This window comes from Ruditapes philippinarum, unplaced genomic scaffold, assembly GCF_026571515.1.
Source record: "Ruditapes philippinarum isolate M1 unplaced genomic scaffold, ASM2657151v2 ctg4168_1_1_1_1, whole genome shotgun sequence".
Taxonomy (NCBI): domain Eukaryota; kingdom Metazoa; phylum Mollusca; class Bivalvia; order Venerida; family Veneridae; genus Ruditapes; species Ruditapes philippinarum.
The window spans coordinates 57,984-85,236 of NW_026855361.1; the positions used below are offsets into that span (position 1 = coordinate 57,984).

General features: G+C 32.4%; 1 protein-coding gene across 1 annotated transcript; it reads right to left on the bottom strand.

The window, feature by feature from the left end:
* Positions 1-1,043: 1,043 nt before the first annotated feature.
* Positions 1,044-27,117, bottom strand: LOC132743058 (neuronal acetylcholine receptor subunit beta-3-like). Its single transcript, XM_060731570.1, has 14 exons — positions 26,906-27,117; positions 12,709-12,851; positions 11,781-11,825; positions 10,717-10,826; positions 10,120-10,225; positions 9,371-9,495; positions 8,566-8,681; positions 7,565-7,756; positions 6,508-6,951; positions 3,218-3,388; positions 2,799-2,960; positions 2,270-2,346; positions 1,704-1,772; positions 1,044-1,286 (listed from the first exon to the last, which is right to left on the bottom strand). The coding sequence occupies exons 1-14, from the start codon at positions 26,961-26,963 to the stop codon at positions 1,044-1,046; spliced, it is 2,061 nt and encodes a 686-aa protein (XP_060587553.1). The 5' UTR covers positions 26,964-27,117.
* Positions 27,118-27,253: the final 136 nt, after the last annotated feature.

The window sequence follows — 27,253 nt, forward strand, 5'->3', positions numbered from 1 at the left end:
TTTTGTTTATATTTTGCTACCATTACGACACATAACTGCATTTTCAGCGCTATTGTTTCAGTTGTTAAACATCTCATATGCGTTTTACGCATTATTTAAACATTATTAAGCACATTTTTGACATTTCTAAAGAATTGCAAATATAGATTTCTGAGCCATGATGTGCGTCTAAGAGAATCCATCTTTAACAGAAACGACTACACTCAGAGGAACTTATAACCCGACACTTACTTTTTCAATATAAGTTGGTTATTTGTGAACGGGTTTTATTAAACTTTGGATCATACAAAATTAAACATAATCATACTGACTACTTAGAATTTTATTTACAATTCATTGACAAGAAAATAGAGAAAACAACAAAACAAATATGCTACTGCAATATGAAAAATCACAAAATGGTTGTAAATATCGGAACAAAATGAAAAGTCTCTGAATCTCAATAAATCTGTATGTTAACCAATTCTAATACTTTGTGTGTCATCCCAATTGCTTCAACAACGTGTAAACACAAGTCTCATGCCATGGAAATGGAGAGTAGTTTCTCATGAAAGCTTGGGTAATATATCTCCATTCCTGAATAAGAGCTTGCTCGAGTTCAAGCAACTCTTGCCTCCCAAGTCACCAGATCTAAACATCACACTTGAGGGCTGAATTGAACAGGCATAGGAGAAAGCAACCAGAAGCCTCTACAATTTGGTGGAAATCGAGCAAGCTCTTGTTCAGGAATGGAGGACTATGAGACAGAGGTGTTTACGTTGCCAATTGGGAGGACATACAAAGTTTAAGAACTGGTTAATATACAGATTTAGCAGTAGCATATTTGTTTTGTTGTTTTCTCTATTTTCTTATCAAAGAATTGTAAATATAATTCTTAGTAGTAAGTATGATATGTTGAATTTTTGTATGGTCCAAATTTGAATAAAATCCGTCCACAAATAAACTATTTATACAGAAAAATGTAAGTGTTGGGTTATAGTGCCTCTGAGTGTAGGTGGACTTGAATTACAAATAACGAAAAATATATTCGTAGTTACTCAAAATTATAAAATTGTGTTACCGTATGTATTTTGAGTGACATTTACACCGGTTTTAATAGTTGACTTGGGACTTGTTGTAGATGTTGTTGTTGTTACTGTTGATGTTGTTGTTACTGCCGGTGAAACGGCAACTGGACTATTACATAAATCTGAATCGCAGCAAACAACGCTGTTTGTGGTATCACGTGACTGCATTCCGAACGCATCCGAGTACTTCCGGTTTCTTTTTCGTCCATTTGGGCATGTCTGTAAGGTAAAACTGTTAGTACTTTATCAATTAATTTTGTTGTCAATATTTCTAGCTGTAAAAGAACAAATAATTGGTTTCCGCCTCTATAATTATTTGAAAATCTTTATTTGCACAACATCAAAGAAATAATAATGATAAACAAAAATTATAAAACACGTTTACATTAGATGTTATAACAATGTGTTGACTATGTATGTATATTGTTGGAAAAATGTTTATTCATGAAAGCGAATATACGATTATAGTTGTACGTTGTTTAAATAGGGTATTAAAGTAAATAAATCTAAAAGGTCAATATTTATTTCAAGGTCAAATACATTTTATCAACGACATTACCAGAGTACTTTTCGAAGGCTTGAATTTATTTACAAAATAAAAAGCTGACCGATTTGTTATCATTTTTGAAATCTCACCGTTTTAGGACCACAAGACATACTGTACATGTTTGTATTTCCAACTCCGCTTGTTTTCAACAAACATACCTGAAACATTGAGACCATTTACGTTTTCTTTTTGTTTTGAGAGACTGCCGCAACGTTTCATAGAGGAAAAATGAAACATAAAAATCAATACGCAGTAATTTCTTAAAACAATGGTATACTGTCCATCACATGATTAATCTGAAAAAAAAAAAAACAACAGCGTTTTGTTTCGTCCCGAAGGCAATGATTTTCATTTTCAGTATGCTCTAATCCTCCAAACCGTTTAACCCTCAAGACTTTGTAAGTGAAGTATTTACAAAAAAAGTCATACGTTCATAAGTGTTAGATCCATTAGATACGGCGTTTCTGTCAGGTTTGAGATATTTTGACGATGTGTGGCAAAAATTGTAATTATTGCCGTATCACCCTGTACTACAAGTGCTCGTTTTAAACAAAATTAAATCAAATTGTAAATCAACTTATCAACCATCTACTGAATATTCATTTTCACTATTGCAAGTATACTTAAAACTTAAAATTTCTGATATTTCTGATACCTCTCCATTTGCGCACGAGACGGTGTTACATTGGTTGACGTCAGGCATTGTTACGTTACAGTTATAACACGTTAACGCTGTAATGTAAATATGATTTTGTAGCAATGTTATATATAATATTTCTAAAAATTTACTTTGAATTATTAACAGGTTTTCTTTTTTTTTGATAACAGTTGTTTTTATAGTTTCTATAGAATATCAAAATAACAGCATATACCTCGGATCAACCGGCCTGTTTCTAGTCTGTGTCAAGCTTCATGTGAAAGATAATGTACGATATCAAATGAATAAAATAGTTCGTAACTTTCAAATGATAACATATGTTGAGCTAAAGAATATTTCGACAAAGAAATAAAAATATTCAAAACAAAATGTTCATGAAAAATATATCAAGGCTATAGAGAACAAGGTGTCTTTACCACGTGACATCTTGTGATGTACGTAGGGTACGGAAGACGGTCCTCGTTTTATTTACTATTTACGAGAACTCTGTGTCACGTGGGTTGACTACCCTGCTTTGTTCACTTACGGCACAATTTGCAATATGCGGGACAAGCATTTTGAGCTAGCATCTGGTCGGTACAGAGGGCACTGTTCTGTTTGGCCATTGCTATACAGGCGGCACTGTCTAGATCCTGACATGAAGTTTGTGCTTCTACACCAAACACGATCATAGCAAACAACGGGACAACTGAAATATTCATCAGTCATCGTGAAAAGTGATAAAATGTTTTCATATATTTTGTTCTCGATTTAAAAAATCAAATATTAGAGAATAAATAAATACATTGTATTTAAAAAATTATCATCCAAATCCTGACATCCATTTATCATAATCATCATCATCATCATCATCATCATCATCATCATCATCATCATCATCATCATCGTCGTCGTCGTAGTCGTCGTCTTCTTCTTTATGATCATTAAAATCATTATCATTCTCACTATAACCATCACCTTCATCAAAATCACAATTATAATCTGCATCATCATCTTCATTATCGACTCTATCAAAATTTCGCGTTTTGATGATGATGATGATGTTCTGGTTATGAAGAAGAAGACGATGTTGTTGTTGTTTAAACATGTACCGATAATGGAACTGATAATGATGTACTGATGAAAAACAACAACTACAACAAAATATTAAAATACAAATCAAACAAAAGCATAGTTTACTTACATGTAAATACATAAAAAGACGCCATTGTTGTCAAAATGTTTAGCGTCAGTTGTGGAGTAGTACTATTTACATACACTATCTACATGTCGTGATAAGAAAGGTATTATAAGGTTCAAAAATACGAACAAGTTTTATCTACTTAAAGACTCTTTATGCCTAAAAAAATCCTTGACTTTTAATTGTTTTGAAATGTCAAACATGTGTTTGTTTGTTTGTTTCAATAAAGATGTTTTATAACTGAAGAAACAGCGATCAAGACGTGAAGTAATGTGGCACATGTAGTAAAGGGTCAACAAAGTAGTATTTTGACTTCCATACACAATACTAATATATATTCACTATATATATACTAATTGCCAAAAGAGCAAAGAAAGCATCAAATGTTTCAAGATTCTCAAAAAATATTTTCTGTCCTTTCATGTCAAAAATCCTCAATGGAGTCAATCTAAATTGAGTAGTCAAGATAATTTATCACAGACGGTACGGTACACATTATATCATTCACTGTTTTGTTATAATATATTTAAAGTAATGACATGGAGCACATTTCCTTGATTTTAAAGGCTTCGAATCTGGTTTGTTTCTAAATATCACCAGTGCACAAACAGATTATAAATGTGAGTGGCGGCCAAGTGGTTAATGTGCCTGACTCCCAACCCAGGGATGGGTTCGAGCCCCACTTTGGTCACGAGCATGTTTCTACATATTGCAGAACTAGTTAGTTCCAGGAAGCGGACTCGAACGTGATTAATATAAGTTGCAAGAACTTGTTTCACAATCAAGCTTAAATAAATACGTTCAATAATAATAATAATAATAATAATAATAAATTACAAACGCAAAAATCAGAACCAATAACATTTATTGTAGATAAAACAACATGGTATAGAGGAAAGTCAAACAAACAAACAAACATAAAAATACACATCGAATGTTTAACACCAGAAATTCAAACTTGTACATCGAGAAAAAAAACATTCGTAAACAAATTAAACAAATTGTCAAATATGAAAAAGTTCTAAATAATCATGTAATTAAAACATCTTTAACTATCACCTATTTTAGCTAATCTTTGAACGTGCGTCATAGTTTTTATATTAGCAAGTTTTTCTCGTCGCGCATAAACAATCTCGCTAAATGAATGCTTACATTTGGTATTTTGTTTTCTTTTCGTGTTGTCTTACATGTGTATTAAATTAGTAAGAATTCATACAAAAAAGGTTCAATTTAGTTCAGGAATTAATGTTACAAGTACATGTTTGGAAATTGAGGCGTAGAATGATACAAATAATATCACTCCCAAAAAAGAGACTGAGTGTAAAGCAAATATCGGTATTTTCATATATCAAAATTAACCATAATATATCTTTAAATGCATTGTACAAAATCTATTGAAGACAAGAATAAACAATACAAAAACTAAAGTAAACTGTAAAAATCACAAAACACATTGCACATTTTATCACCAACTCTTCAGCTACAAAACAACTGTGCACTTCGTAGAAGTAATAAAGTATCGGTTACTATACTAAAGCCAAATTTTATTTCATTATACAGCAAACCTGTGTTAAAGACCACTTCTGAATTAAGATCACCCTGTAAAAAGACCACTCTTTGACAACCTTTCATCGATTATAAAGACAAAAGTTACCTCAAAATAAAGCTCACTTGCATATAACGGCTATAGTTGAAACCTTTCTTTGATGGTCTTTGTTCACATGTTTCACTGTATATACAAACATCATATACCGGTAATTGCAAAAGTTTCTATTGCACGCTTTGAACAAAGAATTGAACGATATTTACATGATCAATCTACGAAAAAAAATACATACTAAAAAATAACAAAATTGTTATGACAAGAACTGACTGATTTCAACTAAACAAATATTAGTTTCGTCCTTTAAAAAACGTCATATCCATCACGGATATATATCATGGATTTATATTATGTGTCAATTAAAGACCCTGTTTTACTTATTCATTTTAATATTTCATTTACTTATTCATTTTTATGTTTCATTTACTTATTCATTTTTATGTTTCATTTACTTATTCATTTTTATATTTCATTTATTTATTAATTTTTTATGTTTCATTTACTTATTCATTCTTATATTTCATTTACTTATTCATTTTTATGTTTCATTTACTTATTCATTCTTATATTTCATTTACATATTCATTTTTATGTTTCATTTACTTATAATTCATTTTTATATTTCATTTACTTATTCATTTTTATGTTTCATTTACTTATTCATTTACATACGTCGTTTACATATTTTTTTTACATATCAATATTATATGCACCATTTACATAATAATTTTATATGCGTGATTAAAATATTCTTTGTATATGCGTCTTTGTATATGCGACATTTCTTATTCATTTTTATGCGTCAATTATTATTCATTTTCATGCATCATTTACATATTCCTTTATATAATAATTTTTATACGTCATTTTCATATTCATTTTCATGCGTCATTTACAAACGTCAAGAAAGAGGAGAGAGAAAAAACGGAAATATCAACACAATACATCCGGGCATCCGGACGCATGAACAGACAGACCCAGATCTATAATATGATCACGACAAAACCAACATAGTGCGTTTGCGACCAGCATGGATCCAGACCACCCTACGCATCCGCGCAGTCTGATCAGTTTCTCTACTTGTTATAGGGTTTGTAAGCGAACAGCATGGATCCTGATCAGACTGCGCGGATTCGCAGGCTGGTCTGGATCCATGCTGGTTGCAAACGCATTACGTTGGTTTTGTCGTGACGCGGCTCATATAATTTTTTCATTTCAATGAAACGTCTACTGTCAAACTTCTCACTATCAGTTTCTGAAGAAATATCGAATAGTTCCGTTTGGGAAAAGATTTAATTAGTTAGACAGGATTGTGTAGCATAGTCCACGTAGATATATGTAGCATTGTCCATGTGACACAGTTATGTGATAACGTGTAAACCAGTATTGTAAGTTAATAAGGTACTGTATTTTCTTAAGTCGTTTAATGTTTAGAGGCTGCAGCTGACCCACCCACTGAAAGTGCGAGGACAAATGTAAAGTTCATTATGATAGTGGTGAGGAGGAAAGCGTAGAAGCAGAATTTGTCAAACACAACTGCAATGAATTTCCATGTAATTTCTCTTTCTTCTGCATCTTTCAAATCTTTTAAGACCTTTTCAAGGGCATGTGTGACGTCCTTTTCATCATTCTTTTGTACATTCTTCTTTTCGAATCTTTTATTTGCAATATCGGGCTTGAAAGATTTGACAGTTATGCGTTTTGGTTTATGTGTCTCCACCTCACGTGCTCCGATTGTGGTCATTTGCCAACATAACAGCCTCGCCATGAACTGTCCAAAGGCGAACATCTTCGTGCCCCTAACTGGTGCGCCTTCTCTGTGTGCGATGTGCAAGACAACAACTGTTGAAAGAATACCGCAAGCAGCCACTATGAGAACCAAACCGAGCCATAACGCTGAAATAATTGAATACGTTGTATTTCAATATCTAATGACAGTAGGTTTCATCATTATCAATACATGTTACATATATAAAAACGTTATTAAAGTTATTGTTGAAGATTACATATATAAATACACATTTATTTTTTTTAAATAGAAATTGTTACTTTTTAAAGTTTGTTCGGGCGAATTTTTCTTTAATCCGCCCGGATTTATCAAGTCCGAGTGGACTTACCGAAATTTCCATTGGATTTTTTACCAACATTATCATTTATTCCAACGGGAATTTCGTTTTCTTTCAAAAACCTTTAAAAGTAAAAGAAAAATTTCAATAATTTGCCTTTTGGTGACTTTCTGAATAATTTTGAAGAACTAAGCATGAATTCAAATCCCAATTACATGATACAAATATATTTTGTAACCTTAGTGTTCTTGTAGAAACAAACATAAGTAGTTTCTTTCCTAATTGTTTCTAGAATTTTTATAAAGAGTTGCTCACTTATGTTGTCCATTTTGTTGTCCATTTAATTTTATTTGTAAGCAAAAAATTATAATTTTGGAAAGCCGAGGTATGCATTTTTGTACGAACAATTCAATTCGGGCTGGTTAAGTCAAACGAATATTTACCTAGAACTGAAACAGTAATCGAGGTTGGAGGAACTACGATAGTCAACAGCAGAAGAAGGGCCAGGAACTCTGTAAGAATGTAGGTGATTTTCTCCCCAGAATCAAGGGGAACCAGGAATACCAGCACGACAAAGAATGACGTCATAACAATCGGCATGACCACGTTTAGATTGTAAAATCCAGTTCTTCGCTCTGTAAAATTGAAGATTTTATAATAATATATTAGTTACATAGTGAACTGTCATATTTGTATGTCAAATAACATGAATATTGTTTCTTTTATTGGAGGCCCCGGCAAACATTTCTAATCAGGCATTCTTTACAATAAATGAACATTTTCATTTTTCTAAGAATAACAAAACAAGCTTTTCCAGTTGCGTATTTAAATATTAACCTTAAAACAACATATATACGTATCTCCATTATGCTTTTAAAACACCATTATAATCTATGACTATTTGTAAATAGAATATATTAAATTTGGGAATATTATCAATGCGTTAATTTGACAAAGGTTCATCGGGGAAAGTATTTGTTTTGATAAGATGTCGTTTTTATAGATCGTGCGAGGGGAAGGAAATTCAAAACTATTCTAATATATGGAAAGATCAATCGAAACGTTGCAAAGGTAAAAATGCAAACTAGAATTTATTCAGACTGCGAGTCTGTACATGATAGATAATGTGCAACATCTCTCACCCTCCATCAACAACGGTTTATGCAGTATTCAATTGTCAACACAATAGCGTATTGGAACCAATGAACCCTTTTGACCATGAACTATAACAGCATTGACACGACGTACGGACAAAATGTTGATATTAAATGCAGATCATGGTCCAACATGGTATTTTCGAAATCGTGATCATTGGTTAGACTTATTTATTATTATACTTTAGCTTAATTAATTGCTTCAGTTTGGCGTTGTCAGCTTAAGAGATGGACAAATCCATTTAAGAAATTAAGGGTAAGGATTAAGAAACAATAAAGAGATAACAAACGTAGTGCAATCCAGAAGTTGAGTTGAGGATAGACTCTAAGTGTTCCGTCTGGTAAATGCTCGGTCAGATTTCTGTCTTCAATCTCCGTGAATAAAACCTTCCATTCTCCGTGCTCTCTGAAAACAGGGATGAAAAATCAATTTATGTTAAAAGTTCAAAATAATTTTTTTTCAAAGGGTGTATTTTGTATAATTTAATTTGTTCTTTCATAATCCACCAATAATTTTGATTTCTAAAAGAAAAAAAGTAGAGGATATTAGTTTTTGAGTGAAACAATTTTTCTTTTTTTATTAAATGTCTTATAATATAGTAACAGCAATAATTATTTTCCACTGTTATCATTGAAAAGCGAGAACAAAAAACACAAGTTAAGAGGCTGACGTATGACGTTCAACGGCTACTTGGACGCTTCGCAAACAAACAAGTAATACAAGTTTGTATGTAACTTTGAACAATATTAAATTTTAAAAAATAATGCTATTTGAATCGAGAAATATGCCATTTAGAATAAAACGCAAAAATTACATTTTATGAAAATTTACAAATTTAAGGAATAACAAATGTTAAAAACGTATGCCAAAAATATTTTGGCATAAATAGATATACACCATCATTATTAATACTTACTTGAAATATCTTCATATTTACTGAAAATATCTTGACGTTCGTACGCTCTGGAAATATCTTCATAGTTATTGAAAATATATTCGTACTTACTGGAAATATCTTCAAACTAGTTACTGGAAACTTATTCATACTTACTGAAAATAAAGTTATACTTACAGGAAAAAATCATCGTACTTACTGAAAATCCTCAAGGTTGATTTCTTCATAAAGATGATCCAGTATGACTTCATCTATTGTATATGACCAGCTTAACAATTCTACAGCACACTTCTGAGTGTCATACGGGTAAAATGTTATGTCGATCTAGTGAAAAAAACCATTTCAAAATTTAACTTCCTATGTGAGTTGTGAATTTTCGCGCCATAATCAGTAATTGTTTGAGTTACATGAAGTCAATAACATTTCATAGCACTTGCGTTTTATTGTTGTAAGTTCCAACCACGCTATCAACGTTGTTTTCAGAACAAACTATAAAAAAACAACGAAAAAACAACAATATAATGAAATCATTATGTTTCAGACACCTTTTTATCTGTTGGTTTTAAAATGATATTATAAAGATATAAAATTGTTATTATAAAGATATAAGACTATTATAAAATGTTTTCTTTTGTTATAACGTTTTTGTCCTACGCATAATGTGCACTTCCGTTTTTTTTTTCTTTGGAAGTATCGTATTGTAAAAAAGTCTATTAACGGGAAGTTTGTGACGTCTTCCTAGTGATCGGGCACTGTAACCATTGGATCACGTGTCTCAACCCATCAAATACTAAATCTAATTTGTAGGAACAAGGTCAAATTTATTGAACCACTTTATTTATTCAATAATATAAAAAATACACTACAAGTACGGGTAGTTTTGATGGTATTTGATATCAATAATTTTGATTTCATAAAAATTATTTTCAACAATATGTGTTCACCAACCTCACAATGTGTCACAAATAGCCTAGGTGGTTCCCAATCTACAATGCCGTCATATCGTAAACGCAGAAGTAGAGCCTGACTTTCTATAATTTCCAGATCCTGAAGTCTGCATTATGTAATTTCAAATGTTATTTTTTGCTGAAGATTGCTCAATTGTGATAAATTATTTAATGACTTGGAACAAGCAACATTTCAGTATTTTGAATTTTTCTTTTATCATTCAACCAGTAGTGTAACATACAGGAGTTCATTATGACATCCAAGGTTTTTTTTATATCAAACTACGGACATTTCTTATATATTTCGAACAGCAATATTGTGCAATAAGAACAAAATATTTTGGCCTGCCCATTAAGTTATCTGTACAGCCAAATGATTCTTGGTTTAAAAGAACTTTAGTAAAATTAATGTCTTAAGATCATGTTTGGCAAAGTTTTCTAAGAGTTTCGTTAGTTTAAGCTTTTTTGAGCCCGTTTTGTCCGTAAAGTACGGACATATATATATATTCAACAAGAAACTAAACGGTTCCAGCGTTATTTAATACACATGTAGAAGATCTCTTAAACATCATTAATGGAAAAAAGGAGAAAAACTTACGCATTATCAATGATAAGTTCTGGTTTCCAGATATTCTCCGGCTTAAAGAAGATATATTTCAGATCATTGTGCTCCGTCTGATTCCACATTATACGAGTGTCCTCCCATTCCTGACATAATAATCATTTGGCTTTTATACAATGTCACAGCTCAAAAAATATTTGTAATAGGTAAGTAAAACCTACCGATTACGGTGAAGCAGAGTAAATCAAAGTTGCAGTTACTCATAATATGGACATTGTTACAGAAATCGTGATGATTAATTGGAATAATTTTTAATTACATTTCAGCGATTCATTGGCTGAAAATGTAGGTTATGATTTAATCGTTATTTCGAATTGTTCGATTGTTTCTTGAGTGTTTAACAATAAAATCGTTTCAACATACAAAACAAATTCATACTGTTAATTGTTCAGCCGTTAAAGTAAATCACATAATTAGCGAAAGGCTTGATATAATTTACAAATAGTTAATGGTCATTTAAATCAGATACTTATTTACTTACTCATATATGAATTTAATCCTCAATTAAAGTTATCATCTTTAACTATATAATTCCAACGATTTACTCTTTATTACTCCTAATCTTTCTAAATACAGTAATTTATAGTTAAGTTGTCTTCAGCGGAAACCCTAAATTCTCTAGAAAAATGTGTTTTCTTCTTCTTTTTTATGAAAGTGCAAGAGAACAGAGATTTCATTTTAAAGGTAACCACCGATTATTGCGCGCATACGACCACTGGTAAATGCTCTTTTCGAATGACTTAATTGTTCATTTTGGTAAGTGTAACGACGGTGCAACTTGCAACGCTCTGACCTCTAGTTTAACATTGATATTACTGAATCAATAGCGAGCAATAATTGTTGTAAGGAATATGTGCCATTTTCTACTCTTTTTTAATCAACCATTTATAATATAAAACGCTTTTTAAGCACTTAAATAGTAAATAAAAAAAGGCATAGATATTACATATTCTTTTTTGTTTTGAATGTTGAAGAAAGAAAGGGCGTGAGCAAGATACATTAATTGGTATGAAAAAAAATAATTAAAATTGTCTACTTACAAAAGTCATCCAGCCTGCCAAAGTAAGTTTTTGTTCTCTCAAATTCTGTAAATACATAATATTATTTAATATATTAGCTAACTGGTGACAATTAAAGTGTATAAAGTTATATATTCGCTGTCCGTGGATTGTAAAATTATTGTTTATATTGTGAGAATGAAATAAAAAAAAAACAGTGTATTTACTGACAGCGAGGTGGCCTTTCCTAACCTAATTAAATTGTAGCGGAATATTTTTATTCTGATTAGATACAATATTCATGTAGAGTACATTACATAGACTTTCTATGCTACAAACAATGTATTCGTATATGTGTGTATATTTGTTATATTGCTCTTTTTTTGTTACAAAAAATGTTGTCAAACGTTTTGTTGAATAGAAGTAATGCCATAATAGAGAAAAATATTGGTAACATTCGCGTGATGGGAATTTTACGACAATAAGTAGGACAATCTACTACAAAATAAAAACTATAATCAATGGAGTTAAACTATCCTTCTAGTAAATGCTGAATACCTTGTTACATAAATATTACATTGTATAGCTTAAAGAGATGTTTTTGTTACAAAGTTAAGACATATACATGTTAATTGTCCGTTGATGTCATAGAGAGAAATAATAGATCCCTAAAGAACGCACAAAACGACAACATTGGAAATGTTGCAGGCTCGGTTTAATAAAGCCTGTTCTTGGACGGTATTGGAAAGTGCAAGTAACCGTCCACGCCCCCTAGCACCGGCTTAAGCAGTATTCAAAATTAAACATGGAATTTAAATCTTTGGTCAAATAGTTTCTTTAGAGAAATTTTCTTAAAAAATATCAACGATCCAATAATGTTTATAAAGCTAGTAGTGAAGCTTTATGCCAATTAAATGCTGAATTTTCATATTTTTATGCAAGCCACACATGTGTGTCTATTCCAACTTACCAGCTCATCAATGGCAAATATGTTAAGCCCCGCTTTAATGTGTGTCAGGGTTTCAGGTCGTGATACAGGGTCGTATGATGCATTGTTGATTATACTTCGTCTTATGTCCGTCTCTGTTGCTGGGCTATAAGCTGCATTGACACCTGCAAAAATTGTTAATAATTTATCTATTTGCAACACCAACAATCTAGTTAAGATTTATACTGCCTCTTAGCTCGGTTTTATTCCTTAAACTTATGCACAGTGGTTAGTTTCGAACCCGTGTCCTGCACTTTAACTAGTATTAACATGACGCTATGGTCGTGGTTATGACATCATGTCTAAAAGCACGGTTCTTTAGCAGTCTATGCGAAAGTCAATTTTTTTTTCAGGCCACAAGGACCGAGACCCTTAGGTTTATTTCCGGCCCGGATGATATTTTTCCGGCCCAGACATTTCAAGCATTATGTTATATTAACACGGTTGAATGCAAAAATGATTGTCTTTCTTTAAATTAGTGAGACCATCCATATAGAAACATAATTAGATGCTGACCAATTGAAATAACTTAAGCAGGGTGCTCACTAGGATTTTCAAAGGAGGAGTCCTTGGACTCCCAAGCACAGAAAAGTAGGAGCACAGAGCACTTTGAATATGTTAAGCCATCTTTACTGCACTTATGCAGTTGACGAATATGATGTATATTAGTGGAGTAAGCTAGGTTTTGAAAAGTTGGAGTTTGAACAGAGAAAAAGCTTATTCAGGAAAATGGTAGTATGTCCCAAATGGAATACACTGTACCATAAAAGTGATTGAAAAGATTTGAAATATAATCTAAAAAACCCTACATCATTAGACCATTATGCTGTTTTCTTCCAGATTCACTCCACACACCCCCCTCCCATAAGAAAATATTCATTGTATGTGACAAACACATACTGGTTAAATACCTCCATCTCAACTTATGTGAACAATATCTTTAGTAATTTTAATTCTTAAACTACATTTAAGTGTTATTACACACATTTTAACAAAACAAAGTTTCCGTTTGGTTACGATGTTTTTAATTATAAAAAAGCGGCATCGCGAAAATATGTGACAATTGAAAATTTGTCTGTTTCCTGCAGAAACATTCACAATTCTACTCGTTGTTGATTTTGATTATATTAGATTAAATATTTTTTGATTATTTTAAGATTGTTACTAATCGGCTATTTCAACAAGCATCATAAAACAAAATTTTCAAATCTGTAATTTACGGCAAAATTTACCGTTGTTGATGAAACTTTTTGAAGACAGAGTTGACTGGTATTTATTTGACATGTACAAAATAGATCTAAGGTTGGTCAATATCTTCTTTAATAAATTCTTTGCATCACCGGGAACTTATCAATCAGGTCATTGATATTTTTAACTTTTTGAAATTTTATTCGGACATGAGGACTGACAGAAAGGAAATTTTCTCGGACCGCACGAGTTTTATTCAGCCAGGACCGAGGACCGACAGACTTTCGCACAGACTGTCTTTAGTTAAACAACATAAACCCGGCTGCTTCGAAAATGGTATAATAAATGAATTAACGTTTCTGCCCAGCAAAGAGGCTTGGGTTAAGCATGCAAGCAACCGTTTATATACGACCATGTAAATTTATGTCAAAAAATCTTTATAACGAATTTATAATACAATAGACTTTCTTTATTTGAGAACAACATGAAATAACTTCATAAATTGACAGCATTCGTGTATTTATATAAACGCCACGATTATCCAATGAAAAGCGGCGTTACAAACGTGCAGTATAATAAAGCAGATAAAACAAAACATTATTATTTCATTATTTCAATGTCAATACTGAATCAATTAAAATTTATCAAAATTTTGCGTTTTTCTTCTCAAGAAATATTTAATAGATATCTAATGTAAATAAGTGCAAACAATTTGTTTTTATTATTTCATCAATATATAGAATACGTGTGGAAAATGTGCCCATTGCAGACCAATCCACTTTAATGAAATCATTTATTTAATAATATTTTATTACATCTTAACGTTATGTGAACTTTTAGATATACTTGCTCTCTGCTTTGTTGATTAATCAAAATACCAATATGTTGTGCATTTGTGTGCGTGTACCTGTTGCTTTTGTTTTGCAGTTTTGTTGTTGTTGTTGTTGTTTTTTCTGTTTGTTTTTTTGTTTGGGGTGGGGTGGGGGTTGCTTCGCACCAACATAAGAGAGTTTCATGGCGACTTCTCGGCTTCACTTGTGTAGGACGATCTTTTTATATTCACAATATTTAACAAAAGTGATTTTTTGTCATTTTGTAAAATCACTTTTTAAAATACACTGTAACTGTCAAACAGAGATTAGCACTAATTGTTCCTTCAGCTATATTCATATCTTTGATGTTCCAGGAAATTTCGCCATTCAAGTCTAAACAAACAATTCCATTTTCTGAGTAAATGCATAAAAGTTTTCAAGTGTTAGGCGTCATATTGATTCGTTTTGAATTTACCCGACTGCTACAATTATTCTTTTTTTGTGATTTAAAACTTAAAATGAAAGTTTCGCAAATCATATCCTGACAAATGTTGTCTTAGTAAATACATATGAATGAATTAGGCTTTAAATACTGCAAATAATGATAATAAAAGGAAATAATAATAAAAAAGGATATTCAAGTTTATTTATATATGTACAGTATTTATTTTTATTGAGTTGGTGGTATTCTATGGCAATTTTTATTTCACAAGATGAAAATAAATCCTGTATTCATAGAAGACTTGAATTTACTATTTTTTATATACAATTTCTCTTTTTTGACCTTAAATTTCTTGAGACTTCTCCTTTATTTTTGTGCATTAGCAGAAAGAAGTAGAAAGTAGTCCGGCAAGTCACCAGTTTAAAATACGGAAAACATGTTTTTCACTGCAATGAAAAATAATTTTCTACAGTGAAAATACGGAAAAAAAACGCATTTTGTTTCATCAATATTTCTCAATATTTCGTTTATAAATAATAATAATAATGATAATAAAAGAGAAAAAAAGAACATTATGCGCGTATCAAACCATTAGTTTCCACAAACAAAGTAACTGTTATGTAAAGAATAAATATTTGATATATTGTTTGATTAAATATTATTATCAGCAGGTGATTATATATGTGTCATGGAACGACATTGTTAACAAAGATCAAAGACTGCCATAATTAGAATGATCAGTTGTAAGTCATGTGAATTGCGCGAGCTACATAATAAATATTGAACTATTTGTTGTTTATATTGTTCTTAAAATAAAAATGTCTCTTTGAAAACGTGCAAAGTTTTAACAATCAGAAATGGACATAAATAACGTCACTGTTTGCTTTGGATCTTGCTAAACACTTGAATAGAGTGCCTAAGAAATTTTTATTTTTCATTCTTAGTACAGCTAAACTTGATATTTATAAAGTTTAAATGATGTTAGATGATAATCATCTGATTGAAGAAAAAAGCGCTGAATTTACAAATATTTGGCATTATTAAGTGACGACCATTATTCATGTCAAAGGGCCCCAGATGTCGTGGGTTCAAGCTAGAGGATTGTCCCAGAAAGATTCAGTTAAAAAAATAGATAAGTATTGTTATGCTGCGTGTCGGCCTTTCATCTACAGTAGGGTGAACGTTTCGGTTGTCAAAAATAGCGTTTTTCGTGCGTCCGTTTTTCGTGTAACGTGCGTGCGTATAGCGTGCAACGTGCGTTTGCTGAAACGCTTTCTCAAGCGTGTATCGTTTTCAAGCGTGTAACGTTTTTCGTTTTCCGTGTATCGTTTTTCGTTTATCGTGCGTCTGAAAGCGTGCGTTTCTTATTTAGCGTGCGTCTGCGTTCGTCTAAGTACCGTGTTTTGCGTCTGTTACTATTCAGAAGTAAAAGAATATCTTAGATAGATATATTATGTAAATTTCTTGTTTCTTAAACATGTAAGAGATGTTCTGTGTCCCTGTCAAAGAATAGAAATATTATATAAAGAAGTATTATTGTGATGTTTACATTTAAGTTTTAAAGTTTGTGACCTCGCGGTGAATACTGGTCAGATTTCTACATGCTTTACGCCGAAGATTAATTAGTTTTAATCCTAGTTTACATACGCATATAAGATTTAGTTACTAATTAATTGCAACATTTTTGATATTAAATTCAGCAAACACGTGTTTATATGCGTACCAATATATATTAGATATGAAGTTCGTCAGACATCAAATGATGGTAATCAGACTCGCACCCCACCCCCTTTACAAGTTCATCTTCTGACTTTTCATCAAAGACTTCCGAACCCAATCCGAATCCTATTTAGGGTGATAATTATTTTAGACAGTTCCTCCCTATTTTTCTTGACAGATTTATATTGATATGTAACAGCCTGGCAGAGACTCGAACCCCTGACACTCGGAATACCATTCCGCGGCTCTTGAGTTCCTCCGAGCTATTCGGCCGCTTACACGTTTTACTTGTTAAAATACTGAATCGTTATAAACCTACTGTGTATGCAAATATTTCTTCGAATTTCCCAGGGTTACTTAATTAGCATTGTGATTTAATTTCTACCTGGGCTATACAAATGTTATATCAGTCACAGGCTGAGAAAAAAAGTGAATCCTGACATGGACTCGAACCCGTGACCCTCTAAATACCGTACCGCGGCTGTACCGACATTTGTTAATAGTTTCATTATTTGTACATGTATAGTGAACATTTTACTAATCATACATTGTACTATTTCTATATTTTTGTACAAATAAAAATTGCTATATTTTTTCTAGATAAATTCTATGGTGGCTAAAATATACCATGATGTACTTTTTAGACATGTAATCACAACAGACAGGCTAAGCCACCCTTTACAAAATTCCCCTATCTGTCAGCTCATTATCAAAGCATAGACTACTATTTTTGTATGTGGCCTGGGCTTTTAAAGCCCTTTATTAAATTGTTTCAAGATCTGTCTGACAGTCATATTGATGTATTGTTATTACTTGTGATATTTAATAAATATATGTTTTGTTAAATAATGATACCTTGATTAGGGATTTCTATGAATTTCAACCAGTCCAATCAAACAAAGAGAATACAATGATATAGCAATATTCCTATTATGTACAATAAAAACAGTTACAATTATTATTTTAGCAATCTTAATAAAATTGTCAATCCTTGTTTCCTGATCCCGTTCAGTGTTTACATGTTAAAAGTTAAATGAGCCGCGTCACGACAAAACCAACATAGTGGTATGGCGACCAGCATGGATCCAGACCAGCCTGCATATCCGTGCAGTCTGATCAGGATCCATGCTGTTCACTTACAAACTGTATATCAAGTAGAGACACTGTTAGCGAACAGATGCGCAGGCTGGTCTGGATCAATGCTGGTCCCAAACCTATTATGTTGGTTTTATCGTGACCCGGCTCAAATATATCTTAATCTTATATGAGGTCCATATTATAACCCACTTTGATAAACATATATAGCTTTTTTTGATTTTTATTCTGTATATTATCTAAAATCCTTTTAAAGATTTATCAATCCGTAATCATTACTTAACATAATACCCCTTTAAGATACCCGAGATGAGCCTGTGTCGCCCTTTGCTAACTTAAAAGTATATAACCTATCCATATATAACCATATAATTCTTTGAAGATTTTTCTCAGCTAGGTATGCTGTAGTCCCAAGTCACTTGTTTAACTTCCCTCAAGTAAGTTATAACCTCAAAACTGATAAAATTTTAACTATAATATACCTAAATATCACCTATGTATTTATTTAAATTTACAAAAACCCATTTTGCATACTTATATCTTTTGGGACATGTACAATTTCAATTGATTGTAATTTTAATTTTCCTACAATATCAATTTTATGCTTCATAGGTAGGTCAGTTCATTAAAAAGAGCTTAATACAAGATCCCTATGAAAAGTAATGTAATTGATAACTCAATCCAAATAAACTTTATTAATTAAAAGCTTTAATTAGATGACTTAAAAAAGAAGATTTCAATATTATTGTCCATGAAAAATATAAATGTTATAGTAAATTCCATGTGGACCCCAACTATTAAAGAAAGCAGTGCCACATAAAATGTTGATACACCGGGTAATTTTACCTTAAACTTAACCTCTTAGGAAATGATACAGAATTTTTTATATAACATAAATCTTTTATATTAATATACAAACATATTTAATTGACTAAAATAAGGTAGTCCTAACAAATTTCATTTCAAAATATGAGAATTATGGCAAATCTCCTAAGATGCCTAAATGTCCAAGATAATGCACTAAATCACTACAAAATATGAAAATTTTACCTAATTATAAGAGCCTTGGAATTTAAACAAAGCTATAAGAGGAACATTAATCTATCATATTAATTAACAAACGTATCTAATTGACTAAAATAAGGAAGTCCCACCAAATTTCATTACAAAATATAAGAGTTATTGCAAATTTCCTGAGATACTTTACTGTCTTAAAGCCTCGGTCTCACTTACTCCCGGCAGAGCCCAGGACCATCCGGGTAAGTTACCGGGATGATCCGGGACGATCCGGGATGAAATTATTGTTGCGGTCACACTTACCACGGCAGCACTACGGTAGTTCCCTACTAACCACCCAGGATGCGCTCCGGATCATCCAGGCAGAGCCCAGGTGAAGCTACGGTTCATGCCGGTGCTTCCTCGGTCGTTCCCGGATGACGCCGGAAGAGCCCCGGTTGACCCAGGCAGAGCCCCGGTCGATCCAGGCAGAGCCCCGGCAGAGCCCAGGACGATCCAGGAAGAGCCCCGGTAGAACCCCGGTGGATTGAAAACGCCTGAAAATGATAACTTTGATAAATAATTTTTATTTAATTTAATATCTATTGTTCCAGAATAGTAATTCATGATGATTTTCTGAAAAATCCTTATGCAATACTGGATAGAAGGGAAATGGGAAGGCTTTTAATACAAACAAGTTCAATCATCACAAATTGTCCTTATTTTTTTGAAATGATCCGGGCTTTGCCGGGGCTCTGCCGGTATCAACCCTAGCTCTACCTTTATCCTCCAGGGCTCTGCCTGTAGTTACCTGGGCTCTGCCGGCATATACCAGGGCTCTACCGTAGCTCTATCGTAGCTCTACCGGCTATATCATACCCCGGATCATCCCCGGTTTGTGCCGGCAGAGCTACGGTGCTTTCCCGGTATAACCACGGTCGTTCCCGGCAGAGCTAAGGATGATGCCGGCAAAGCTATACCTTCCCGGATCATCCCGGACCACCCCGGTGATATTAAATATTTTATTCCATCCGGGGTCGAATGCCGGATGTTCCCGGATCATCCAGGACGTTGCCGGCAGAGTTACGGATGTACCCCGGTTTTTCCCGGTCGTTCCCGGATCACCCTGGACGTCTACCAGGGCTCTGCCCGGGCTCTGCCGGGATGTAAGTGAGACTGTAGCTTAAGATAGAACACTTAAATTCACTACAAAATGGGGATTTTTACCTTATTATAACAGCCTAGGACATGAAACAGAATTATAAGTGCAACATAAATCTATTATATTAATTAACAAGCATATCTAATTGATTAAAGTAAGAATATCTCAATAAATTACATTGAATATTAAAAAAATTATGGCTTATTTCCTATTATGTATAACTATACAAGCTTACACACTAATTCATTAAAAATGGGAGTAATATTACCTGATTATAACCTCATGGTAAATGAATCAAAGTTAGTTTAGCAACATAGTATTATTATATTAAGTAATACCTACATCAAATTGACTTATATAAGAAAATCCCAAAAAATTTCATTGAAAATTAAGAAATAATGGCTAACTTTCTATAATGCCTTATTAATAACTTTACCACACTAAATCATTGAAAATTTGGGTAAGTTTACCTAGTTATAACCTTCTGGTCAAGTAAAGCCAAATAATGCTATACTATCAAGTACAACTACATCTAATTGACTAAAATAAGAAAACCCTATTGAATTATATTGACAATGAAGAAAGATAGGGTATATTTTCTATGTTGCCTATTTGTTCAAGCAAATACATTACATCTTTAAAAATGGGGGTAATTTTACCTTATTATACCTCCTAGGAAATGAAACTAAGTTAGTAAGGCAACATATTACTATAATATTGAGTAACAATTACATCTGTTTGATTGATATGGAAAAAAATCCTTCAAATTTCATTAAAAAATAAAAAAAGGTATGGCAAATGTCCTATAATGCAGACACTGAGGTGTTCAGATCCAATATCAGTAAGGATGTGTTCCCTTCCCTGTCAGGGGACCATTACTGGCATGGTATATGGAATCACAAAAAGGATACTGCAGTGTTTTCTTCTTTATCTAACTACTACCCTAAAACGGTACTGTTCCCAATAGAAAATAGACATTGAAATTCCCAATTTCCAATGTTTAAATTCCCAAAATGGCTGTTCAAAATAACCACAAGGCCAAGTGATTTCTCTGAAATCATTTAAATTCAACATATTCACATGAATCACCACTCAAAAGTTCTCCCTGGACAGTGGAAGCTGTTAGCTATCTATATTCATGATGACTAATCTTATTTCTAGCTGAAAAATGCTTAAAAAAAATCCCAATTTCAGTCAAAATAATGCATTTTTTCCCAATCAGTCTGGTACCGGCACCATTCCCAAAGTAGAGGAAAAAAACACTGTACTGTAGAAAACTGATTTTTTCATTTCTACAGCTAAGAACTGTTCACTATTGAGGGGAGGAGTATGCAAGCGGACTGATAGCTTAGCCGGTAGTCAGCTTCGACACTGTATTCAAGGGGTCCCGGGCTCAAGTCCCAGTCAGGCTGCATATTTAAAGTGTGACTTTACACAATGTTTGTATAACGCTAATGACCTCATGTCAATTATATGCACAGATGTGCAATACCATATTTACGGAGTGGCAAAATTGGCACCAGTGTGTGATAAAGCATTATATTATCACACACCAGTGCGGATTTTGCGACTCCGTAAATATGGTATTGTACGGCCGTGCATATATTTTGATGTGACGTCATTAGCGTTATACAAACATAGTGTAAAGACGTGCTAAATGTTAGCGTTAAACTATAGGCGCGTCATAGAAAAATGACTCTGATTTCACTTTAAACGGTCTTTATTTTTAGTATGTGTTAAATAGAATATTATATTAAATTTGTGTATGTTCATTACTGAATTTATTGCACTCATTGAATAAAGTAAATCATGTAAATATTATGCTCACCAGAGGCCGCATAATATAATTTTATTCAACTTGTGCAATAAATTCAGCGTTGAACTTACACTCATTCAATATCCTCTTTTTAATATATATTAAGCGCACGTCAATAAATTTCAATTTTAATTGATATGAAAATATTTTCTGTTGCGCTGTCTTTGTATACTGGTCGGAGACCATCAACCGGACACTTTTGGAACATTTGCCAGTACAGAGTTCATAATTTTTAACCTAGAGACCAAAAAAATTGACACAGTTCAGCTAGGTTCTTCTCCTAACTAACAAACTAGTTTGTTTATTTCTGATTGTATTGACACTTACATCTGAGGCTCGACAAGGAGGGTATCAAAATTACCTAAATTGTCAACACTACAGTACCATGTGTCCGGACAGCTATGTGCATGATATGATTTAATTCAGATAAAAGCTTGGGTGTTTTGATTTTTGATTTGTAACATGATATATACAGTATGTCAGCAACAAATGCTGAACTTTTGGATATTCTATTATTCACTCTGCGAATGATTATAGCTGGTATATGAGGTCAGGCATTGCTTTCTTTACCCCCGAATTTCAACGTCAACATTCTTGAAATATAAATTAAAATATTACCATTTACGGAGGTTGAAATACATTTATTTACTTAATTTTAAAAGAAACATGCACTTATTGTTGATAAAAAGTGACTGACAACCACCGAACAAAGAAAATACTAAATTAAGCATTTTCGGGGCCGTCCGGATTCAGTGGTTGTCCGGTTTTTGTGGTCCCCAACCAGTATCCAATAACTTTACATCACAACCGGTTTCCTTATTTTCCTCATTTTTTTCCTCTCGACTACTGTTTCAGACCTAAATTAAAATTGCGTTCTTAATATTTATATTTATTATATATTTAGAAATGAAATATTGAGAAATATTGATGAAATAAAATGCATATTTTCATTTTCCGTATTTTCACTGTAAAAATTTATTTTTCACTGCAGTGAAACATATTTTCCGTATTTTCACTGGTGTCTTGCCGGACTACTTTCTTTTAAATTCTGCCAGTACACAAAATTTAAGGGAAAGTCTTTCAAATTTTAATGTCAAAAAAGAGGAAAATGTATATAATAAACAGAAAATTCAAGTTTTTTCTATAAATACATGATTTTTTTTCATCTTGTGGCATGAAAATTAACATATTTCACTCGTGGCTACCGCCACTCATGAAATATTTATTTTCATACCACTCGATGAAAATAAATCATGTATTTATAGACAAAACTTGAATATCCTCTATATACTCATATATTGTAATGCCCTAGAAATTTTACCTTTTTTTGTGATTTCACTGGATTTCAGCTGTTCAGTAGACTGTTTATTTCTACTTTCACTTTCGTTTTGAGAAGATTTTACTGGCGACAAGACAAGATAAATCATGCGGTGTCCTAATGAAACATACAGGACATCAACTTAAATCTACGTATTGTGCCAGCAATTAAATCATTCCTGATTCTGGAAGCTTTTCCCTTAATGTTATCCATTTCCCTTAATGTTTTCCGTGGTAGAATCCTGTGTTTTTAATCTGTTTTCGTGACTTCTGTCAAAATAGTTTATTCCTTTATTTTACACTCAAGATTATATAGTTCGATTGTTTATGATGCAGCCTCACTTAAAATATAGATATGCCTCATAAATCCATCTGAATTTAATTGTTAGCACTGTATATTTATAAAAATTTGCAATGCATAATTCAATGTCGGCCATGTTGGACTATTACGTAGAGATTACGTAGTGAATGCAAGGGATAGTTCTTTATTTGATTGCGCATAAAAAGGAACACGTTATCCTAACTATTTTACTTTCGATATTAGCGCACGATAGCTTATAAATATTTCTAAAAATCATTTGTTGAGGCTGTGACAAAAATTAATTTCGGTGCTAGGTTGAGTGCATTTCAGTTCTTACATAAACTCGTTTAAAATACATTTCTAGCTACCATACTGTACAGTACAGTATAGATCTATATGATAATCAAAATTTATCGCTATAAACGATCTACATGTAGCTAAAGTTGTTAAAAACCTAAAATGATTACGATGTTTTAATAAAGGTTTAGAAACGTTTTCATTTTGCGTGCGTTTTAGCGTGCGTATATCGTTTAGCGTATTTCGTTTAGCGTATATCGTTTTGCGTGCGTCTGCGTATTTCGTTTCGTTTTGCGTGCGTATAACGTGCGTTCGTATAGCGTGTAACGTGCGTTCGTATAGCGTGTAACGTGCGTTTTGCGTGTAAACTGACACGTTCACCCTACTGTACAAGCATGTTTTACAGGTATATCTAGGTTTACTATATTAGTTATATCATTAATGCAAACAAACCAGATTAGTTTTTCTTTTTTTCTTCTTTCTTTTCTTTCATTGCCGCGAGGGTTTAAACCCAGGGTAAGACGTTTGTATTGTTAGCAAAAAAAAAAAAAAAAAAAAACCAAAAAAAAAAAACAAAAAAAAAAAACAACGTTACACACAGTGGTTGGTTCCAGTTCCAGTGTTTTAATACGCATAGAGTTTCCAACAAATAAGAACTAAAATACATTTGTATAACCTAAAAATAATAAAGTTAATATTCAGATTGTAAAACGCTAGTACTTACAGCAATACATACAAAATTAGCAGTCTTTTGATACAAATAGATTTGTTTGATGAACCAACAGGGTTAGGACATATATAGTGATTTTTCAGCCTTACTGGTGAAGAAATACCTCGGGGTGCCTCTCCGTGCATTATTTCAGGCACGAGCGAGAACCTGAATTTAACCAACGACTTTCCGTAAATTAGCTGGAGTATTTTCAGATGATTATTATATGCACCTAACATGTAGCGTATTTGCGTACTATACCTCAATCATTCGCTTTTACAGTTTAATATCAATCAAAAAGGACATTTTAAAAGCACATTTCGTCTTGAGTCAGCAGATTTAGGACATTCCTTTAGGCCCCAAAGTTACTTATGATATACAACCATTTACTCTGTGATTATTGTAATATTATAGCAAGCTTAATTTTATCATGAATATACACCTTACGACATTTAACGGTAGTGTTGCGTCATTTAACGGTAAGACTTTAAAGGTTACAGTCGCGACATTTAACGGTAGTCAATTTTGCGACTGTTAGCGGCGATTCCGACATTGAGCGGCAATGGTGCGATATTTAGCGGCAATGGTGCGACAGTTAGCTGCAATAGCGACATATAGCGGCATTGCGACATATAACGGCGCCACACTAATCTTATTCATTTGTTTATTATTATAGGTCTCAAGCCAAATCGATGCTATGGTGTGTTTCTTTACAGTATTTAAGCATTAAAAAGATATTTAAGTTAAATAATATTTTATTGCTCTTTGAATACAACCTAAGAACTGTATTTTCATATAACAACAATTTAAACTTAGGGCAAAAGGGTTGAACAACATTAGCAACTGTATAAGAAAGCATGTCGCATAAGCAATTTCAAAGATAAAAGTTCATGAGTAAATGTAAAAATGACACGTGCGTTTGGTCAAATTACAGCATTGTTTCGTTTTATTTAAAGGCATATTATGCCTCAGAAATCTATATTTTTTATTAATTCTTAAGAAAGGTGAAACATGTGTTTAATAGTAATGGATTTAAAGCATTAAACAACCAACGAAAGTAGCGCTGAAAGTGCACTAGTGTGTGGTAAAGGTAGCAAAACGTATTGAAAGAAGCATTTTGACTTCCATGAAAAATACTTATTCAATATAAGTATACTAAGTGCTTACATACGGAATGCCGTTAGGGCCATCGCCTATGAATGGTTTGATCTGAAACGCGATACTCGACAGTACGATGATGAAAACGCGAAATCACGAAACTACGATGGTGAAAACGCGACAGTACGATGATGAAAACATGACAGTACGATAACGAAAACACAATAAATCGACAGTACGATGATGATAATAAGATAAACTATCGTGTTTTCATCATCGTACTTTCGCGTTTTCACCATCGTAATATCGTGATTTCGCGTTTTCATCATCGTACTGTCGTGTTTTCATCATCGTACTATCGCGTTTTCACCATCGTACTATCGCGTTTTCATCATCGTACTGTCGTGTTTTCATCATCGTACTATCGCGTTTTCACCATCGTACTGTCGTGTTTTCATTATCGTACTATCGCGTTTTCATCATCGTACTATCGCGTTTTCATCATCGTAGTATCGCGTTTTCACCATCGTAGTTTCGTGATTTCGCGTTTTCACCATCGTACTTTCGACTATCGCGTTTCAGATCAACACATTCATAGGCAATGGCCCTAACGGCATTCCGTACTTACAGGATGGCAGAAGCAAAAGATATTTCATCTAAAAAGAGTATTGTTTTTTTTAAACTGTAACAAAATACCAAACATAAAAAAGTTTTTGAGAAATAAAAATGGTGGCATTTCTGAGTCATAACGGGCTTTTAAAAATCTAACATTGTTTAGTGACTTAAAACAATAAATATCAAAGCTGGAACTTTTATATGTATTAATTAGATAGATGTAGTTTTTAACAAAATGAATGAATGAATGAATGAATAAAAATAAATAAATAAATAGATAAATAAATAAATAGATAAATAAATAAAAAAATGAACAAACAAACAAACAACCAACCAAACAAACAAATAAACAAATAAATATATAAAAATAAATAAATAAATAAATAAATAATTAAATAATAGTACTTTCTTGATTATATCTGAATATATTATTGCGATGTAATAAAATGTTACAGTTAAATCAAATACTGTAACACTGTAAATTTTAACAGTAATTCATAATAAGTGTAACATAATAAGTGTAACAGACAATTTAATTTAAATAAATCAAATATTAAAATCTACGCACACAAGAATACATGTATATAAGGAAAATGCAATCCCAATATTTACCATAAATGCTCTGCCATCCTTGATATCCGGCGATCAGAAATAATGTAATTAGAAGCATTTCTACTTATTTTAACTTAAAATATTTCATCGAAACTGTCTGAATAATCAGTTTTTCAACGGATTTTGTAATTATTGTTTTTCTTCCTTTTTTTCCTCTTGAAAATGAAATTTTATAGTTTTCTGTTATTAAATCTAGACAGGCACCCTTTTTACGCGCGGCTTCAGTGCATCGGATCGCTTTTGTAATTATAACATAAATTTAAAATGATCTAAGGCCACTGTAATCAAATTATTTGGTATTCATTAACTTATCAATGATTAAACTAATATAACAATTAGTCATTCTCC

Excerpts from the sequence above, each read along its gene's own strand:
- LOC132743058 (XM_060731570.1), bottom strand. The coding sequence starts at position 26,963 with ATGCTTCTAATTACATTATTTCTGATCGCCGGATATCAAGGATGGCAG. Across the intron at positions 10,226-10,716 it reads GAACTTATCATTGATAATGC|ACTTCAGGATCTGGAAATTA; the intron begins GTAAGTTTTTCT and ends TACATAATGCAG. Across the intron at positions 7,757-8,565 it reads CAACTTCTGGATTGCACTAC|AGCGAAGAACTGGATTTTAC; the intron begins GTTTGTTATCTC and ends TCAATTTTACAG.